At 35.8% G+C, this 22,639-nt stretch overlaps 1 protein-coding gene across 2 annotated transcripts in view; it reads right to left on the minus strand.

Annotated features, from left to right (window-relative positions):
• LOC134671834 (receptor-type tyrosine-protein phosphatase kappa) overlaps window positions 1-22,639 on the minus strand; it is a 160,654-nt gene that overhangs the window by 82,639 nt on the left and 55,376 nt on the right. Inside the window, exon 2 of one of the 2 annotated variants that reach the window (XM_063529682.1) lies at window positions 16,966-16,989. The exons of the other annotated variant lie outside the window; for it this stretch is intronic. Within the exon in view, the coding sequence (XP_063385752.1) occupies window positions 16,966-16,989 (24 nt within the window). The remainder of the gene's footprint in view (window positions 1-16,965; window positions 16,990-22,639) is intronic. 2 annotated transcript variants of the gene reach the window in all.

Consider the following 22,639-nt stretch of genomic DNA (forward strand, 5'->3'; position numbering starts at 1 on the left):
GATTTATCTGTAGACTTTTTTGTAACAAAAATACTCCAGGAACAATAGTCTTTTGTATTTTGCATTCTAGGAAAGCTGTTGCACAAACGGAAAATTCCCGAGGAGAGAATTACTTATCATTACACTTTAAACTTGTCTATAGCGATACATACAGAAGTAAATAAAAATCAAACATTAATTTGAACAAACTTAAAATTTTAAAATTGAATTTTTCGCAATGATGTTGTACCTACATGAGCGTTTTCCAAAAAATATGTACATTTAATTCCTGTCTTCAAAATACTGACTTCTTCTTCATCAGAATCATATGTACATTCACATACACCTCATACATGAAAAAATGTTTCAGCATATATTTTATTTTCATTACTTGTTTCAAACAGTTGTGTAACAATTTAATTAAGTTCTTAGCTCAGCAACGTGGCAATGTTGCCAACGTGGCAATGTTGCCGACGCGGCGGTTGCACTATAGAAATTTGGCACAATGCGGCTGCAATTCGCTGGGCTAATAATTGCTGAGAGCAAATCCGTTTCCTACTGATGCTGAGTTTGCACGATGTTGAACGTTTCATTTGTATTACCGACGAAATATCTACATTTAAATGTTTAATGTCAATATTTTTGGCTTATAAATGCCGGCGGTTGATCGTAAGATCAGGCAGATCGTAATGTTCTTCTGTAATGTTTTGACGGTAGTCACATTAAACCAATATACACCGTGAAATTTTAGTGGTTGTTTTCCCGCAACGAAATGATTCTGCTATCGATATACAGTCGATGTGTAATCTTTTTTTTAAATAATGTTAAGAAATGCCAGATTTATAAATGTGTCGAACGAAACTCGAAAGTGACCTAACACCAGTAGTAGCACTGCAGTAGTACCTACCTAATTCTTTTGAGTGAATGAAACAAAATAACCTAAAAAGTAGTTTCATTTATTTTTCCTTCACACATTTTACGTGCAGTTAGTTTGCAGATCCTTAAAAGTAAACATAACAAGTTAAGATCAAGCTTTTAATGATCAAAAACTTAAACAAACACTTAAACTTCCCGATACCGCAATAATTGTTCGAACTGCAATCCGCCACGTTCAATACACACCTCTGCCCTGTGCATGTCCTGGCGTTTGAAACTGCCCGTGGCTAAGCAGCCGCTGTGTTGCGGCGACAATTGTTCGTCCGTGTGGAACTTGGGGGTTTAAAATCCCCCGAAGACGCAGCGACTGTAAATGGTCCGGTTCCGCGTAAAGTCGCCGGGCGGCGTGGGAGTCGTAGTTAGCCCTAGCGTACAGCTGCACCATCGCGACGTACTCTAAATTAGAATATTCGTAAAGTCGATCCATTTTACTAGAAATAGCAGTGATGACATTGACAGGATCTGTTATCACATTAGTTTAATAAGCGAAGAGGATGTAATTATTCGATTTACCAAAGTTGACACAACGTAATGGCAATCATCAAACTAATAAAAAGGTTTTATTTCAACTGTTAATCGTGAAGGAACAGTCTAAGTAAATTTTAATTTCAGTTGTCGAACAGTAAAGCACTCTAGCCTGTTACACAGTTTAAAAAAGTAACGTGTGCTTGTTTATTTGTTTATCTGTTTACAATATCAGGAACTGTCGTCGACTTGCAGTTTTAGTGTGTTACTATTGTTTTTCGCTTGTTCGAGTTTAGGTTATTTTTTTGTAATTTTTTTTTTTAGGAAAACAGTTTATTTATATGTTTGTCTATCATAATTCGATAGTACTACCGATAGCAAATCGCCCTGCCGCGGGAAAACAACCACTAAAATTTCACGGTGTATAGGTAGGATAGGTTCGTTAGGTTGCTTCAGATGCCCGAAGGGCAAACTGCCCAGAAATAGGAGCCCCGCGTAGCGGGACTTTGTCGACTCAGGGAATGAGTCAAAGATTTTCACGTTTCACGATATGCCTAGGAATTTCACGATATGCCTGATCTTACGATCGGCCGCCGACATAAATAAGCTAATGATTAAGTGCGACAGTGAATCATCTATGTGGGATTTGATCTGTGTCATATCATTGGGAGGGTGTTTTTATAAAACTAAAATAGTTTATGCACATCACCAGTGCAGTGGTCAAGTTTTCTTCATGATATTACTTACTCTCTCAATTTATGATTTACCCATCAGAAAATAATAGACAGACAGAAAGAGTCACTTTCGAATTTATATTTTTAAACTATTTATAAATTTACACACTTTATAAATTTAAATATTAGAGCGTTATTTAATCGTAGCAATAAAATTAAATTGAAATTTGTAAAATAATGACGCTCACAATTTCATTATTCCGTAGGAATCGAATTATTTGTGTAATTCATTATTATTTAACTATGTTGTTGAGTGGATAGCAAATCATTGTAAAGAACAAAATAAATTTTGTATAAAAAGGATTAAAACAAAAAAATTGAATGGATCAAATTTTATATTTACTCGTGTTGAAATTAATAAAAGAGAGCAAAGTCGAGTGCTCTCATCCCACATAGTTCCGTGACGTTTATTCTGAGTGCTTGCGACACAGACAAGACATCCTCCAGACCGAGCATATTAGCGCTACTCCCTCTGCCACAAATATATGGTAGTTTTACTCCATTTTTACTCCATTTTTACTCCATTTTCGAGTTAAAGTGTCTTTGTGTGACGTCCGTGTCTTTGAACGGACCAATCACGGCACGGGACTCACTCATCTCGTCCCCCGCACCCCAGTATTTTTGGCAGCATCGGTTTCATGAAATAATTGCTCTAAGCTCCGTATAGAGGATTCCTAGTCTATGGTTTGCGACTAGCAAGAGTATCAAGTATTGTTAAGACGTCCTTCTGTCACTCCTCGAGACATGCGTAGGTATTATAATTTATTCACAAAACGAATTGTAAAGAGACTTGGTGTCTAATTCAAGAAGATCCCTCAATCCGTAGTAAATATGCGTGCTTGAAGAGCTCTATTATGCTGGTTTGGTTGGTGAATATGCTCTGTAAATATTGTGAGTATGTATACTTCGAACGCTCGAAGGCATCCAAAGACAACACAACAAAGAGCGTTTATAAGTAAATAAAAAAAGCGTGTTTTCCTTATTCTCTTGAATAAATATTTTATAGAAACGATTACTTTCTAGTTGGTTGATCAAGAAAGAGAAATTGTATTATATTACCTAGGTACCTGTATTATATTATACTGTCATTAATATTACAAGTGAACTGAGGTTAAAATACGATTTTTTAATGTTATTTTTAGTCAAAGTCACGACCTCTTTCGATCCCAATAAGAGGAAAAAGAATAAGATTTTTATTTCCATTCTTTTACCATTCATAAGCTTTGCATGACGATAACGGTTACAGGAATAAAAGTAACGAAAAATAACTGGAAATTTTGACACATTTTGTCCTCCTACTAAGATCAAAAGTACCATATAATAAAAAAAAATACAAATTAGATTTTTGTTAGTTCCCGTTTTGATTTTTTTTGAGATAATAAACGATTTTTTTTTAATTAGTCTAGCTAAATATTTTGTGCATTGAGTGCAGTGAGGGTCGTGAAATTCAGAACTAACTAAGATATCATAATTATACCGGACGAGTATCTCAGCCGCGATGACGCAGCAGTTATGTCAGTTCGCTGAGCCGCCATAGATTGTTGACTTAATTAGGCTTGTCTTAATTGGCACTTGTAGGTATGGAGCCGCTCCTTAAGGCCCCGTCACACTGTCGACGTGAACAACAATGCGCGTTGGTGTCTTTTTTAACGTGTAGCAGTACTATTAGTTATTCTGTGGTGTAGCTATTAATATCCATACCTAAATTTATTTTAGGTTTTATAAAGTGGAGCGTACGTATACATACCACGTGTCCCAAAATTCAACGATAAGCTGGCACCAGAAGATGGACCTGCTCATCACTCGAGGCAAAAAAAAGAAAAAAAAAAATCTATTCATTATGAAATTACAAAAAAATTAAAATAAAAAGACACCCCTAGTGGTATGTTTAACGACTATGTCTACAATTTTTAATATTTTTTTCAATTTTTTTTAATTATTTTTCCTCGAGTAGTCATGAGCACGTCCATTTTCTGATGCCAGCTTATCGTTGAATTTTGGGACACGTTGTATAACTGTTATGATAGCTGTACCGTTGTTATAAATAAATTAGATATATAAATAAAAATTAAATTATGCATTTAATTAATACAAACATGCAAATCGAGAAGACTTTTTCTATTGTATTTTCATTTATAAGTACTGATGTTTTTTCTTGTACATATCTAAAATAGCGTCAAAATTATTTATAGGATAAATTAAACGATTCTTACCCCCTATAAATTTAGCACGTAAATATTTTTGTTTAATGTTTAGTAGCGTTACAATTTGTATGTTGATATCATTTTGAAAAACTTAAAAAAAAAAAGAAATATTTATTGGGCCATCGTAGTATTTCCTCGCCTTAACACGGTCACGTGCCACGGTTTACACAACAACCCCCTCCCGTTGAACCAGACCATAGATAATGCGACACGGAATATTAATTGGGGGCTCACCTTGTTTGCAATTTTAGTTGGAGATACAAAAGGTGAGGCGACCGTAAAATCGGAGAAAACGTTATTTTGAGAATACGTTTCGAATACTTACCTACCTATAGTATTAAAAAATATGGTTGTCTGTAAAGTCGGATTACGGACGATAATTTTTCGTGATTACGTCATAAGAAACATTACCATTGCATTACGTAACGTTACCATGGAGATCTGTCCACGACGCTACCATGGAGATCTATCCGCAACGTGACACTTTTTCGTGCATGCTACCGGTGTTCATCGATTTATAAGACATTATCACGTCAAAACCTCCTTACCCTTACCCTTATTTATGCAAATAAATATTTTTGATTTGATTTTTGATTTGAAAATAAACAAAAAGTGCTGACAAAAATAACGCCTCCACGGGACTCTTGTCGGATGAATAAGTATTTCATAACAAAATTCAATCAAGGATGACAATTCAAGAACATCAGAGCGAGGCTATTATTTCCATCATTGTAGGTACTCGTAATAAAATAACGTTATGTTACCGACCTACTCATACATCTTAAAACAAAAACCGAACGATGAAAAGGTAATTGAATTTCAACACGAGCAAAATAACAGACGGCGGCGACGCGAGGAAATGACGTGCTAACGGATCTAGATTAAAAATGTAGGTTTTCACATAGCGCGGAGCGGAACATTTAACTGACCATTATTGTACCTTATATCGTCACAATAAGGTTTACAATATCAGTGTGAATTATGGACGCATACACAGGTCCACTCGCTTGCTGTTTATTTATGAACTTTATTGCCTACGTAATATGGGTTATACCAAAAGCAGGTAGGATCCTAATAAGAGGCTGCAACGCTACAATGCTCGGATGGAATTTAATTATGTATAAGTTTTTTTTTTCCAAACCGCGTGTACCTACTTCAAAGGGATCTGTTTATAACATGCTCTCAATATGGGAGGGTGTTTTATTACCGTTTTTCACAATTATTAATAAGGCTTCTATTCTGCACGCATTGCAGAAATTTTCCTCCTAAAGAGATGATCGATATTAAATAAGCTTTTATGATTGGATATATGCCGCTAATGGTTTAGTTTTAAACCTACACAAAACCCAAGTGATGCACATAAGCCTAGGGGGTAGGCCCCCGCGCCCACTAAGTGTCAACGTGGACGGCGCCGTCCTTCCTCAGGTAAATAGCACCAAGTTTCTAGGCGTGACGTTGGACGCGGCCATGAAGTGGAACGTGCATATAGATGTTGTGTGCGGCAAGTTGTCTGGTGCATGTTTCGCATTGAGCAGATTGGCCCGAATCTTGCCCCACCAGCAGCTAAGGACTAGCTACTTCTCGTTATTCCATTCGGTGATGTGTTACAGTCTAGAATTCTGGGGCACAGCTGCGGAATGGCAGCGTGTATTCATTTTACAAAAACGTGCAGTACGGATTATATCATACGCTCCACACGGAACCCCCGCTAGGCAACTCTTCATAAATTGCAATATAATGACACTCACGTCGCAATACCTATTTTACATAGTTAAATATATTAGAAGTAACATACACCAATTTCCAATAAAAATATTTAAAAGTGCACGTATTACACAAAAACACAATAATATGTTGGACTCGACATGTTGTCGACTTGCTAAATCCAACAAAACGGTATCCGTTGCAGGGCCAGGTATCTATAATAAACTACCCGACACCATTAAAAATATTGAAAATGACCTGACATTCTACTCCGAATTAAAAAAATGGCTAACTAGAAATGCATTTTATGACATGTCAGAATATAATAATTATGATTTAATCGTTACTTAATTTAATATTTTATTTATTTGAATTGTATTGATTATTTTTATATTGTTTTATTTTATTTTAATGAATATGTAATTTAATTGAAATGGACCTAATTAATGAATAACCCTTTTGACATGTAAAGTTTGTAATTTTATGAATAAATGAATATGAATATGAATATAATATGCATTGCCTGAACTATCTCAATGAAAATGTTGCGCAGATTATATACAATATTATATTTTTAGAAAAGTATGTAAAAAAAATCAATGAATGGCAAGATATTACCTATACGTAATAGTCTAGTCGACATTAGGTAGGTACATTATTTGAACTAAGGATAAGGATATGTCTACACACGTATACCTATACATAACACTGTATCTATATTGAGGTTTTAACCCATAGAAAATTAATTACCTACAGCTACACGAAGGGATTCGTAATATTAAAGCGCAAGCAAGTCTTAAGTAGATACAAATACAATGCTTCCTAACGTTAGGAACTGAGTGTTGTAACGTAACACCGACTGCCTGGTTTAATATCCGCCCAGACGCTGTGCCTGACAGTTTGGGAACTTCCGCATCCGCACAGGACACCTTGAAGTAAATACAGAGAAAACGTTTAAGTTTGCCTCTAGAGGATTTACAATTGAATGCGTTTTTCGTCTCGTGACTTCTACAAAACTTGTTATAATCGTAGATCTTATTGCTTAATACAGACATTTTACAGTTGTAGTACATAATTATTTTTCTTCGTATTTTCACTGAAACGTGCGAACGTGTCTTGCTATTTCAGTCAGTCTCGGTACAAAAAGCACTGGGGTTGACTGAAGCACCATGAGTCATGGTCCATGACAAGTAGGTGCTTGGGCTCTGTGAGCTGTAGACCTCGCGAGCATAGTTTATTGGGACCGAGCACCGCGTGCACGTCGACAGCGCCACACATCGGTTAGATCAATCAACAATACGACATTTTTAATTTATTCAAAAAACAAATCAAGTCACATTTATGTTTTTGTTGGGATACAATTTAACATGATATTTGAAACAAAACCATGGTCACCTACACGTTTTTTAACGTTCAAAAAAACTTACAAAAATCTGTATTTTTTTAATATTCAGGTACCTTTTTTGGAAGAACTACGCGTTACGTATTTTTAAGGCTTTATGCAAAATTATTATCCCTTTCCGACCGGTTCGATATAATCCTGCAAACTACTTTTAAAAAATCCTGACCGCAAGCAAATCGTCTTTTCGAGCTCAAACCTATTCCGATCTAAGCTGCAGATATTAGCGACACGTTTGAGTACTAAATACCGTAGGTCAATGGCATCAGTCGGTCGCAAGACAGTGTTGAAGATGGTGGCGTATTTTGGTGTGAGTAGTGACACACGTAAGTTCATAATTTCGTATAATTTTGGTATTGAAGTTGCTATTTAATACTTAATTATTACAGTAAAAGAGTTAAATGAGTTTATTTAGCACAAATTAGAGCAAAAATATGTTATTTAGGGAAAACTACATGCTCGTAAAAATTAAGTGCACGAATTTGTGGGTTCGGCCGTAGCCCGTGAATGAATTGTCATAACTATTTGCAAGTTTGTGAGTATCCGGCTTTTGCGCAAAAACTTAAATCACAATAGATAGCATATGTTTGATCATTTTATAATATATTCCGTTTCTTAGGTTTGTATTTTTTAAGACGTCCATTAGGAGCCAGACAAATTCTTTGAATTTTGTGTTATGGTGATAATAGGTATCAAATATTGAAGAATTTCACGACGACCTTATTCCCCTTATTCGCTTTTGGAATGGATTCACTATGAAAGCCAAGAATCAGACGATGTTTTAGCTTCGCTGCCTCAGGTCGTGGTGTATAAAACCCGTCCAGTAGGGTTAAAAGCATGGTGATTATAATCCTGCCAGATTTATGCTTGATTTCGGTACATCCATATAAAGCAGTTTGGCTGTGATATTATGTCACTGGAGTTAGGTCCAGCTGTTGGTCTATATTCGATCTTTTACCGAAGTATATGCCAAGGTAGTTCGTTTATATCGTAATAGATTCTTTACAACTATATTATTTGCTGTAAAACTCAATAATAGCAGATGACACAGCACGGGTAAAGTAATGGTGAATCGAATTTCTGACAGATCAAGTTTGACATTCAAAGACGACAATGATATGTGACGTGGAGAGAGTCAGCTGATGATGACAAATTCAGTAACATTCTAGTTATGTGGAAAGACAGTAAATTATGTTCCCCGACTTCTAACTGTTCAAGTTTTCAGGCACAATCAATATTAGGGTTGTGAAGAGATGAGAGAAAAAGATTCGATCAAATTGTTGATGTAACAGCTCCAGAATTAGTTATAAACTATATTAAACACATGTCAATACTTTCTTTTTACTTGTGAATGAATCAATATTCATTTTATGAAAACTTTTTCAAGGATTACCATATCATGTAGGAAGTTGAATTGAGATTACTTTATAATTGTTAATTATTGTTTTCAATCATTCTATAATCGTTTCGGTGTTGATTCTTAAAGAGAACTGTGATGATTATGTAAAGTTAAAGACTTATTATTATACTAGTGTATTGTTGAGTAAAATGTTGCGTTTTTTTTCATATCATTTTACAAATCGAAATGAATTTGCACGTTCGTGCATTTACAGATAAATCCTGAACGTCACTTTCATGCATGCGATTTTTTTTATGATGAAGGGTCGTTGGATTTTTTTTATCATTTATTACGTGTATTTTATAACAAATGAAAACGGTTCACATGCATTTTTAATTAGTTTTAGCAAAATATTTTTCCCGGCCGTAAAGGGTTATGTTTTCTAGGCTGTGGTGTAGGGTTAGGGCCACGGTGTGGTGGTTTCTAACATTCATAAGTGCAGTGTTGTAACCTAATTGTAGAATAAAGGCTTTCATTTAAAAAACGCTTCTGTGATTGTTACTGACGCAAATTTATTAAAAATCCCGTTAATGAAACGTGGCGGTGACACAGATGCACAATGAAAGTGTCAAGAAGCGCCAGTTTAATAAAAAAGGACGGCCATTTTTCTACCCTTTGTCAACTTGACGCTTCCTTGCCCTCTGTAATTAGGGACGACGCTTATTTTTCTAATTCCCTTTGAATTTTCATTTACGCTTATTTAAAGGCCGTTGTATTTGATTTGAAGTAAGAAAAGTTTAAATCTTGAACCGAAGAAGGAATCATCTGCGTTTTTATTTTAAATATCTATTTTCGAAAAACTTGTACTTTTATCTACATATTATCTCACACATTTGATTTTTTTTTGTATACTACTTACTAATTTAAAAAAAGCACATTGTGTTTTACTAAATAGAGTTTTTCTCGAATAAAAAGTAAAAATAATGATTCAATCGCTGAACTGCTAAATTACTTCTCACAAATGTTCCCGTTCACAAAGCATAGGTATTTTTTTAATAATAAAACAAAAGGGTATAATTAATTTCCGGACCGCACGCCTCGGTTATAATAAACTCACAAAGAGTTATTATAATAAACATATTTGCTCTCACCCTTGCAGCCTTAATTAACATTTTAGCTCAAAATAATGAGCAAGCGCTATATCGATTAAAGCCTTCAACAAACTCGCAATTTCCTTAATTTTGCCATTCAAAAATAAGTCTTATTTTAAGCGCGACAAGCACTGTACTGCGTGAAAATAGAGAATAATATACGGGTTTGCGAAACTTGTTTTGAGTAATAAAGGATAATTCTCCATGCTTTTTACCGCGAGTTTGTTTGTCGCGGAGCATAAACAAGTCACTTATTGCCGTTATAATATAATGCTGAAAAAAATACGTAAGTAAATGGATTTCATAAGTAAAAATATCCAACATTTTTTTTAAACCATTTCGTTATTGTTGTTTTAAATATTAGTTTGAGTACCTACACTTACTGTTTTATTTTATTACTTTACCGCTTCTGAATAATGTCTAAGATAGTGACATACCTGCAAAGTGACGTCTTCTGGAAGTGATTTCCGAAGAACGTAACTTTTACTTCTCTAAAAGGCAATATTCTGTTCGATATTGACTGGATAAACATGTACACTTGTACAGCCAATTTATAAGAACTAATAAAACATTGATACATTAGCAGCTAAGTACAGTCTCTCTTGATTAAATTGTAACTATGTAGCGTGGCTTACAAAACCTGTAAATCCCTAGGGATATCATTTTTTTTATTACATATCTGGATATGTAATAAAAAAATGATATTAAATAATGATGCACAAAAAATACGGCTAATATGACAGTCTACTATTTCTAGTGTTATATTTTACTCGTATATAAAATATGGAATGGACTTTTCATGAAGGTGTAGGTGTTTTCATGTTAATGTACTCTTAAATCTTAAATAATGTCTACATAATTTCTATTTGATTGGCATTATTACATACATTGGTATTAATCACGTTCTAATTTACACACAATAATTAGCAATAGGCGAGTAAGTTGTTAATAAATTACTACTCTAATTATTTCTGAAGCTCAGAAGTTTCTAATCTAACATTTATGTAGTCCCAATGGTTGTTATATGGCTACAATGGAACCACTATAGAACTTGGGGATGCTTCTACAGGGTGGCTAAAAAATAACTACATTCTCGTTGGCTTTGGGATTATACTGAGCAACTTTTACTTTGGCACCAATCCCGAAATCGCGACTAAAAACTTTTTAGCTGTTTTATACATTTTGGCTGGTTCATTTTCTATGTGAGGGTAAATTTTTTTTCGGGATTCTGGGTTAGTCCTATAGGAAAAGTTACTCAATATAATCCCCTAACCTCCCTGGCAACGGGAATGCAGTTATTTCTTAGCCACCGTGTGTAATTATCGGCTAAAGTCACAAGCCTCTTATCTCCTCTAAAGGAGTTGTTTACTTTAGGTACCTATTGTTGCCTAAAGTTGCAAATAATACTCATGTCCTCCAAATAAAGTTACGAGGTTTGCGATGTTAGACGACGTTTTCCTAATTAAAAGCTTGTAGTGCTACACCGTAGCGCCCGCCATACGTATCTGTATGCACTCTCTAATGCACCGTGCTCGCTGCTCGCATCAACAAAGAAACGTGACTAGATGCACTAAAATTAATGACATAAATATGCTGCACAGCTGTATGCAGCGGTAATATAATATTTTAAAAATAATTTTATTTGAACATACTAACAAGTAACATTTTGTGCCCTGTTTAAAAATTTACTCGGTATATTTACGTTGTACGGAGAGGCGTTGATACCTACTTGCATCGCTTCCGTATCCCGGTTTATTATCGTGCCACCTCGATTTATATCTTATTGACACACTTAGGGGAAAAGTGTCATAAAGGAGCCAGAATTTTAGTGTCACATGGATTATTTCGGTAGTTTTAGAGCGAATTTGGATAAATCATATATTTGCAACTGATGGCAAAACTGTGTTGTCACGAAAAAAAAAGAACGTAAATACAAAACTCGTTCCGAAACTATCAAAATAATGCAAGTAGCTCTTTCGAACCTGGCTCCTTCGTGGCATTTCTCCTCCACATACTCAAAGATAAGATAGTCTAGCACAGGATGTTGCAACCTAGGTCACGACCTAGAGCTAGAACGTGTTCCAATTTTGTTCAATCGAGATATTGACATCGTGACATTGTTTGAAATGCCAATCGACCCGATTCGAACTTTGAGATAAGTCAAAAAAAATATTACCTACGTCTAGATACAATATGGATTAAATATGTTTAAAGTGACGTTTTTGTTTGAAGAAACGCGTCACTTTTGACAATGACAATTGAGATATCTAATCCATAACGTAATATTTGACGTATCTTAAAGTTCGAATCCGGTCGAATGGCACTTTTACGGCATCTGGAATTGCCGATTGAAGCGAGCGTTGGAATATATGCACTTAGATGAATGATTTTAGTTTTTTTTACAAATAATTGAATGCGAATCGAATTTCCAAAGAGCAGATATGTATAAACAAAGAAAAACATGATTGTGACTAAACGGTATAAGTACATACTGTTTTACTACATTAGTAGCCCAAACAAAACTACTTTCGCGAAAAAAAAATTCTTATTTAGTTTTTATTAAATAAAAATAAAAGCAAAAAACTATGTTTCTTTCTAAAAGGGCTAGGGCTACTAAAAAGTAGTACGTCGGTTTGTTCAGGTTTAGCGTATTAGCTGAATAACCTAACCCAACTGTAAACAAATTATCTAGCTTAATCTATGTGCGCGTGCGATTCAATTACGGTAGTTAATAGCAATAGTGCATGCATCGACGTGGCACGACGCTTATCTCGCTAAACCTATTAAGCTTTAAACTGGGGACTAATAAATATGAAAGACTGTCAAATGCCTTATAAACTCGGCTTCAAATTCTCGTCCTCAATTTAGTTTAACCAATGTTAGTTAACGTGCTGACGCGATCACTTGGACTGGTCTCCACGGAAGACCAGCGTCAAGATACCTGAAAGGTAACTTGACATCAAGCTGAGGGGAGACCTATTCAGTGACGTTTATGTTTTATACTAATAAAAGTGTTGTATTAGTTTTAAGGAATACTGTATAAACATTCTGAATAAATTTATTTTCTTTTGAAGATTATGGAAAAAGTCAGGATGCGCGTGCGTAAGTCTTGGCAATTCCCTTCGTAATTGGTTGCAGAAATACAACCATGATCCAAAAATGTTTACTTAGGGATTTGGTAATCGCTTCGCTATACTTGTCGCGTCAAATGATGGTCACTTTGACAGTTCATATTTTTGACATGAAATGTAATATGTATAAAAAAAACGGTTCTTGAATTATTTTTTAGATTAAGGCCAACCAAAAGTGTTCTGAAGGAACTGTTATAGAGATCATTGTTGTAGATTTTATTCATAATAAAAAAAAAAAAGATGGCGATACGTTAGCAAGCTGTACTATTCGATAGATTTTGAAATACATTTTGATATTTGTTTGTAACCGTAACGTCATCTAGTTTAACCGTCTGATGAAATTGGCGCATTAGATGGAGTTACAGTATAAGCGGCGGTGAAATTGCTATTCATAAAGCTTCGAACGGTGGCCTCAATGACTGATATGCGGTATACGCCATCTATATCAGGGATAAAGCGAGTTTGTATGGAAATTGATAGTCTTTAATATTTACCAGTCTCTGCGCATATCATCTAAGCTATGAGCTGCAGTTAATCGGTTTGTTGTTACCTACTGTCTACTGCAAGCGATTGTTAGATCTAAAACTACAATACATATTTAAGCGTTAACGTTGCTCTATGGTACCATTTTTTCAAAACCCCCTTATACGTGGACCTTACAAGAACCACTACCACCAGGCCCCCCTTTCACCAACGTGACAGGTGCGACAATTCGATAAGTCTCATTGTTGCTGACGTCACAGGCATCCATGAGCTACTGTTATCGCTTACCATCGGGCGGGCCGTATTCCTGTTTGTCACCATCATTGTATTATTTAAAAATAAACTTTATTGTATCTGTAACTTTGTTGATAATGATGACAATTGTCACATTGTCATTTCAAAGAACTTTCGGTAATTCTTGACAGCAAATGAGTTCTGTGTCGGAATTTCGTGAAAATTGTCGTATTTCTTGTGACAATTGTCATTAGCTTCGCAAAATAAGTACTTATTAACTGGCAATATAGTGGAGTTTTTTTTAATTAACATGTTGGTGGCAAACAACCACACCGTCCGTCTGATGGTAAGCGGTTACCGTAGCCTATGGAGGCCTGTGACGTCAGTAACAGTGATGTCGACAATTGTCGCACCTGTCACGTTGGTGAAATAGGGGCCAGTTTTAACATGGACAGATACGCTCGCGTCTAAGTAACTTACTCTCTATGCATCTCGCTCGTACTCGCATATTAGTCCAAGCGAGATGTATAGAAAGTAATTTACGTAGACGCGAGCGTATCTGTCATTGTCAAAACTGGTGGTAGCCGTAAAGGCGACTGTATTTATGATACGGGTGTCATTATAAGGGGTCATCCATTAATTACGTCACACGAATTTCTAGGTTTTTTGACCCCTCCCCCCTCCTTGTCACACTTGGTCACATTTGGCAAACCCCTCCCCCCTATTGTGACGTCACATTTTTTCTACGAAATCGCCAAATCGAATTAAGTAAGTACCTAAGTTTATTATTTTATATATTATCAATATATTTTTGACGATATAAATTTTAGTAATTTTATAACCCAAAACTGCTTAGGAAAGAAAATTAAACGAATAAAAACGGTTATCGTTTTAAAAACTTGTTATTTAAATGTACAGCGAATAAAATAATTTAAATAAATTTTCGATTACTGATGAAGTTAAAGTGACGTCACAAAGTTTGTGTCTCCCCCCTCCCCCATGTCACAATATGTCACATTTTCTTGACCCCCTCCCTCCCCCTAAACGTGTGATGTAATTAATGGATGACCCCTAATAAAAAAAATGTTAAAACCATTTTCCCGTTACAAGACACGTTTTTTGTTTAAACTCGTTTATTTCATTTCCCGTTTAAAATTGTAACTGAATTATTATCCGCATAAAAAAGAAGCTCTATCAGCTTTATTAGTTGAGAGAGTACTAATTAAAGCGAATTGTGCGACTTGGCACAAAGTAAATTAGTACAGAAAGTCCACTTCCAAGTGATGAGTCAAGTCTGGCCAGCCAACCGTGACAGTGCATATTACGTACGTAATTACAAGTAATATAATTTACCTATTACTTAGTACCTAATATCTCGCAACGCTTGTAACTTTGATAAGTTTGATATATATGTGTCATTAAATTTAAGCAGTGTATTTCAAATGTCGAAATTGAGAATAAGTAAATAAATTTAAGTATAAATCTTGCGTTTGGCGCTTATGCATAAAATGAAAATAGGTAGGTACTTTATTATATTTTTTACATTGAGTTTTGTTTAGTTCTCCCGATGTTAAAGGTGACATTCCGATACCAACTGCACCCTGCACCACTGTTGCGACTTTACCGCAGGCGCTGTATCTGTCAATTTCCTTAATAAAATGAGTGACGGATTGAACATCATATTGCGCCTCCCTGCTAGCCCGAGTTCGCTGCAGCACCAACGGGATCCTGAGCGCGTTCGCGGACCGCTGGGATTCCGCGCTGATGCGGAGATGGACACAGCTCCATGTATCGCGCTCCACGTAGGTAGATTATAAATTATAAATTTTATTTATGTTGTTTTGCACTAACACTAAATTTAAGTATGTACCAAACCTGTTACTAACATAATATGGGACTAGTCCTGAAATAAATATTATTCATTCATTGCGTCAGTAATGTGGCGGGGAACGTCACTGATTTTATCAAGGAAATTGATAGATGCAGCGGTGGTTTAACGCCGCAGTAGTCATTTCGCAACAATAGTGCGGTTGCAGTTTCCCTCAAAATGTCACATTTAGAGTATACTTGACTTGGCTGACTTTAATTTTATATTGATTTGATTGACTTACAGATTCATGCGTTTGCCTGACCAGACTCTCTTTTAAATAATGATCCCACTGTTTCAAAATGACAGTAAAGAAAGGCAGATGCACTAGTAGTTTTTAACCCTTATTAAATAGGTATTGATATTACAGATTTACAAATTAATTACAATGAGACTTGCAATAACGAATATTTGAATAATAATATTAATAATTGAAGTTTTAAAATTAAAAAACGAACCGCGTGGGAAAATTATTCAAACATAATCAATTATTATCCTGCCTCTAAACTAAAATAAAATACTTCAAGTCTAAGAAGCGCGACTTATACCGATATCATTCACATGTGAAAGCCTAATATGCTATATTATTTGCAGTGCCTATATTAACTTATCGCTAAATGCAATTTTGAAGTGGACTTTTTGTATAATTTAAGCTGCAAACACACAGAGAGTACTAGCGTAGAAGGTACAGTTAGCAGCAGAAGTTGCTAAGCGGGCGAGGTGTTCAAAATTATCTTGAGGCAACCTTATTGTTAAGAAAATTAGAGCGTGTCAAGGTAATTTTAAACACCTCGCCCGCTTAGCAACTTCTGCTGCTGACTGTACGTCTGTAATAAAGAAATAAAAAAGAGACTGCATTTATTTGCACGGATCTGCCGCTGTGTATGCGAGCAGTGTATATATTAAAGACGTTCTCAACTCACGCTTCGCTGCCGCTTATGCATTTGCAGCTCTACTCATGGGACCTACCGTGAAAACCGAAATTCGCAAAATGCGGGGATCTTTCTCCTTTACTCCAATGAAGGCGTAATAAGAGTGACAGAGAAAGATGCCCGTAATTTGCGAACTTCGATTTTGGCGGTTATTCTAGCCGCCCAGAGACCTATAAAAAGGTCTCCTGTTCCATTCTAATTTGAACTTTGTGTTGACAGAATAAAATTTAATTTTGCTTGGCAAAGTTTGACTTATGGGCGGCTAGAGGTTAAAGCCTTTTACTTCACGTTCAACTAAAAAGACTACGAGTCTTGTAGAAGCATTAGTTCTATCATAGCGTTCCCATTAAAGCGCTGTGAAATTTCTAAACACAAATAAGTTTTGCACAAATCCATTGCTGACTTACTCTCTGGTTTAAACTTCACCCGTTCTGAAATGATAAAGCGAGAGGTTAATCTCCTGTCGGCATTAGTCACGACTCTCTTCTCTCTTACCTCCGTCTAGAGATGGTACAGACTTTAAGTCTTATGAGTCTAAACTTGACACAATTTTTTTAAACTTTCCTAGTCGTTTAGCTAGTGAAAAGGCGTCTTTCTGAAGTTTTTGTAAAATATGTGATAAAAAAGCATATATATCTAAATAATTTATTGCACGTAGGTACCTAAACTTATGTTTTGATGGTGTAACTAAATAGCCTTTACCTAAGGTATATTTTGATTGAGCTCGTAAACTTGTCTTTGATACCTTACTTGTGTAGGTATATAATAATATCTACCAGACGATCAACTTGAAATGTCGGAGTAAATTGTTAAAGGTTTAAAATCGAAGCAAAAAACTCAAAACATTGCTTCGGTAACTTTGCTTTGCTTCTACTTTCCTTATGCGCACTGCCAAGGAATGGAATTCCTTGCCGGCGTCTATATTTCCGTGTTCTTATAACCCGGCAACCTTCAAATCAAGAGTGAACAGGCACCTTCTGGGCGAGCTCGCTCCATCGTAGGCCACGTCTACGCCTCATCATAATTTAAAAAAAAAAAAAAAAAACTGCAATAGAGTTATTAATAAAATAGAAGTTTAGAATCCTTTATAAAACGACATCAGAAGACTGAAAGTTACAAAAATACTGACTAAAAGACAAAGAATCTAAAAAAACTGTGTCATGTGTAAAACTCGAGAGACTCGAGTCCTTACCAACACTACCAACACTACCTCCGTCGTGGAATTTGTAACTTATAACCAAGATCTAAACTAATTTGTAATTTGTAACCAAGATCTAAACTAATTTGCTGCTTAATTGACTCGGCTCGTGTTGTACAGGAATTTATTCTGCATTAATTACACGCACGGGGTTAATTTTGATTCTAGATCATGTTCTTGTTAAAGTATTAAATAGTTTGAAGGTTAAGGTCGTTGGCACTCCGCTGGCCCAATATTACAGGGTTCTATGTTACATTTTCAAGACAGTCGAAATTTGACTTAATGTCAATGTGACAACGTTCAAATTTCAGTTCGATAAATGTGAAACATAGAACCCTGTAATATTAGGCCAGCGACTCGTCGAGTAAATAGCCGGCGCTTAGAAACGCTGAATATGATACCAATTTTACTGTATCTAAAATAGGTTCTAATTGTATAGTCTAAAAGCACGCGATGCACTAATTTTTGATATAATATTTAACGTTCTTAAATAAGCACTAAGGATTTACACAACAATTGTATGTCAACCTTTTTAAAACTGTCAAACCACTGTTTTGCCTCACAGGGGCTGTACAGTGAAATGCATATTTGTAAGTAGTTATATTTGTTTTTTTTTCTCATCATTTCACTGTAGCAAATCTGGTGCGATATAAATGACGACAGGTAATGGATCAGTCAGTATTTCGACATACCTACGTCGGCTATAGTCGCATACCTCTTTTCGATTTCAAAAAAATTAGAGTTTAAGAGGTCTGCGACAGTACTTAAAGGGTTTAAAATTAGGTATCAAGTATAACCTGTCCAGCCGATTTGCCGTTTTGCTCAGTAGTACCTTTTTCTGGCAACTGCTTGGACTACTAACTAACTTTAAGATCCCATACAACCATTTCCAGTCGCCGTTACGACGCCGTGTAGACACATCTTGTGTCGACACCGTCTGTTTCGGTCACAATTCCAGTCGCAGAGTCGTCGCCGTGTCGACACAGTTACCAGAAATGGGGAAGGGTCGACACATGACACAAAGTGACATAAAGTGTGGTCGCCGTGTGCACACATTGTTTCGGGTTTGCGACTACTTTATGCCAAAATCATTCGTTCATTCGTTCATTTTGTTCCTGTCAAATGGAAACAGTCAGATGGAAAAATAGTTAAATAAAAATAAGTGACATTAATACGCCATCTCTAAAACGGATTACAAGACGTAATTATATATTGTTTGCATTTATATTACAATAGGACTTAAATTATTATGGGGAATTAAACTGCTCGAGTGATTTGATAAACTAAGTGTAATATAATCAACGCGCCACCACATTGTTTTCGTTTAGCCGGAAATGAAATTGTTTACTTCTCAGTGCTTGTGTTCATAAATATATTATTTGATGCATTTTTAGTACTTCGATGCGTATACTATACTTAAATAACAGAAATAACGCTTTACATACTACGAAACTTGTTAATTATGATGTATAAATATGGTTTAAGGCTGAGAAATATTGCAGTCACAAAGTAGTCGCAAATGTTTCGACTTTGTGTCGACTCTGTGTAGACACATGACACGCGCTGTCAAAAGTAATAACAAAGTTACTGGATTTGCAAAATGGCTCCTTGTGTTCATTTGTTTTCAGATATTCTCAAAGTGTAAAAATGACGTGGTCAGAGATGGGACTTAATAGATTAACTGTTTATTCGACTAATTAATGGAATAAAAAAAGTTAATCCTCAAATTTTAATCACGATTAGTTTAGTCGACCTAACATAGATTGAAATTGAATTAATCTGAACATTAATCGAATAAATTATCGATTAAATCTCGGTTGGAAGTTGACAGGGGGCCATTTTTGTACGTAAAAATAGTAGAAATGTCTTGCATGCAGATGGTAGCCAAACACTTTGTCATAAAAGTCGAGATGGGTGTCGATTATTAGGTTTTAGGGAGTGCCGATTTCGAAAATGATGACCATTTTGGAATCCAAAATGGCGGCCATGCACTGTGTCATAAAAGTCGTCAGGGGTGTCGTTTTATAGGTTTTAGGAGGCGCAGATTTCAAAAATGATGACCATTTTGGATTCCAAGATGGCGGCCATGCACTATCATAAAAGTCGTCATGGATGTCGTTTTATAGGTTTTAGGGGGCCCCGATTTAGAAAATGATGACCATTTTGAAATCCAAAATGGCGGCCATGCACTATGTAATAAAAGTCGTCATGGGTGTAGTTTTATAGGTTTTGGGGGGCGCAGATTTAGAAAATGATGACCATTTTGGATTCCAAAATGGTGGCCATGCACTATGTCATAAAAGTCGTCATGGGTGTCGTTTTATAGGTTTTAAGGGGCGCAGATTTCGAAAACGATGACCAATTTGGATTCCAAGATGGCGGCCATGCACTATGTCATAAAAGTCGTCATGGATGTCGTTTTATAGGTTTTAGGGGGCCCCGCTTTCGAAAATGATGACCATTTTGGAATCCAGAATGGCGGCCATGCACTATGTCATAAAAGTCGTCATGGGTGTCGTTTTATAGGTTTTGGGGGGCGCAGATTTCGAAAACGATAACCATTTTCGATTCCAAAATGGCGGCCATGCACTATGTCATAAAAGTCGTCATGGATGTCATTTTATAGGTTTTAGGGGGCCCTAATTTAGAAAATGATGACCATTTTGAAATCCAAAATGGCGGCCATGCACTGTCATAAAAGTTGTCATGGGTGTCGTTTTATAGGTTTTGGGGGGCGCAGATTTAGAAAATGATGACCATTTTGGATTCCAAAATGGTGGCCATGCACTATGTCATAAAAGTCGTCATGGGTGTCGTTTTATAGGTTTTAGGGGGCGCAGATTTCGAAAACGATGACCATTTTGGATTCCAAGATGGCGGCCATGCACTATGTCATAAAAGTCATCATGGATGTCGTTATGTAGGTTTTAGGGGACGCAGATTTCGAAAATGATGGCCATTTTGGAATCCAAAATGGCGACCACGCACTATGTCATAAAAGTTGTCATGGGTGTCGTTTTATAGGTTTTAGGGGGCCCTGATTTCGAAAATGATGACCATTTTGGAATCCAAAATGGCGGCCATGCACTATGTTAAAAGTCGACATGGATGTCGTTTTGTTGGTCATGGTCATCATTTTCGAAATCTGCTCTTCCTAACACCTATAAATCAACATCTATGACGGCTTATATGACAAAGTGCACGGCAGACATCTTGTAATCCAAAATGGTCATCATTTTCGAATTCTGCACTCCCTAAAACCTATAAAACGATATCCATGACGACTTTTATGACAAAGTGCACGGCACACATCTTGGATTCCAAACTGGTCATCATTTTCGAAATCGGCACTTCCTATAAAACGATATTCATGACGACTTTTATGACAAAATACGTAGCGGCCATCTTGGATTATAAAATGATCATCGTTTTCGAATTCTGCACTCCCTAAAACCTATAAATCGACATCCGTGACGACGCAAGTTATCTTTATTTTCAGATCTAACAAATTGCTACAGAATACAAAGGACAAAAAAAGAAGCGTAATGAAACAAGCAAAAATACAGATGATTCCTCGACGCAATTGGATGCTTCTTAAATTGTGTCCAGATTTTTTTGTCATAAAAGTTTTTATTTTTCACGTATTACTCTCACAAGTTCCGTGACATTTCGACCTTGTAATTTTTTAAGTAAATGTTTTTGTTTATCTGTGAGGATCTCACTAGAATAATATAATCAAGGTATGTTTATATTTGATAATTGAAATAGTAACGCAAAAAAAAATTATATTTGTGTCTTATATTCCTGCCGGAGACTTTTAATTTTCCTTTTCCTTCTACACAAGCTTGGTCAAGTAATAAGAATTTAGGGCTCTCAATTTTATTTTGACTTCTACAACAGTAAAGCTACGAGGCCATGTTTGGTATCGTTTCGTATAAATTCGCAGTCCCAAATTTAGTTATGGTATCACATTGACACCATTCCAAAGTAAAAACATATAAACTTACTTTCTTTTAAACTCCTCTTCACGCTTAAACTGCTGAACAGTTTTAATTTAAATTTAGTACACATATATTTTGAGTCCCGAGACAGGACATAATAAGTTATCTCAAAAATCATCCTTCAAAGGTGTGAAATGAGGTGTAGGGGGGAATTCAGAATTGATTTCTTGAAGTTAATACTGTTTAAGTTTAGGTTTGAAGTCATGTTTTTTTTTTCATTTTTAACTAAATCAAAGATGTAGACCATCCCAAATTTAATATAAATCGGTTCAGCGGTTATTGATTTCCCGTACAAATTTCCACGCCACTTTTTACACCTTCAAAAGATGATTTTGGTTATAAGATCTATCCTATGTCCTGTTCCGGGACGCAAACTATTTCTATACCAAATTTCAACGAAATCGGTTCAGCGGTTAAGCGTCAAGAGGAGTTTAAAAAAAACCGACCAAGTGCGAGTCGGACTCGCGTATTAAGGGTTCCGTACATTAAGTCCGACTCGCGCTTGACAGCACATTTCTAATAGGTTTTCTCGTCATCTATAGGTAAAGAACTATTTTGTGTATTCAGACAGACAGACATACAGGCGCACGAGTGATCCTATAAGGATTCCGTTTTTTGCTTTTGAGGTACGGAACCCTAAAAAGATTTTTTTAATTTTGTGGAATGGTTTCAATGTGATACCTTAAATGGATTCAGCAACCCAGATTTATACGAAAACGATACCATACACGGCCTAGCACCTTCACTGATGTAGATATATCAAGATAAAATTGAGAGCCCTAAATAAACTTTCAAGAGCGGATATCTCAAAAACTATTCAACATATCGAAAAAATTGACTGAATAAACTTGTAACAAATTAAATTAACTTTCATTTTGTATA

Source organism: Cydia fagiglandana, chromosome 16 (assembly GCF_963556715.1).
Source record: "Cydia fagiglandana chromosome 16, ilCydFagi1.1, whole genome shotgun sequence".
Taxonomy (NCBI): domain Eukaryota; kingdom Metazoa; phylum Arthropoda; class Insecta; order Lepidoptera; family Tortricidae; genus Cydia; species Cydia fagiglandana.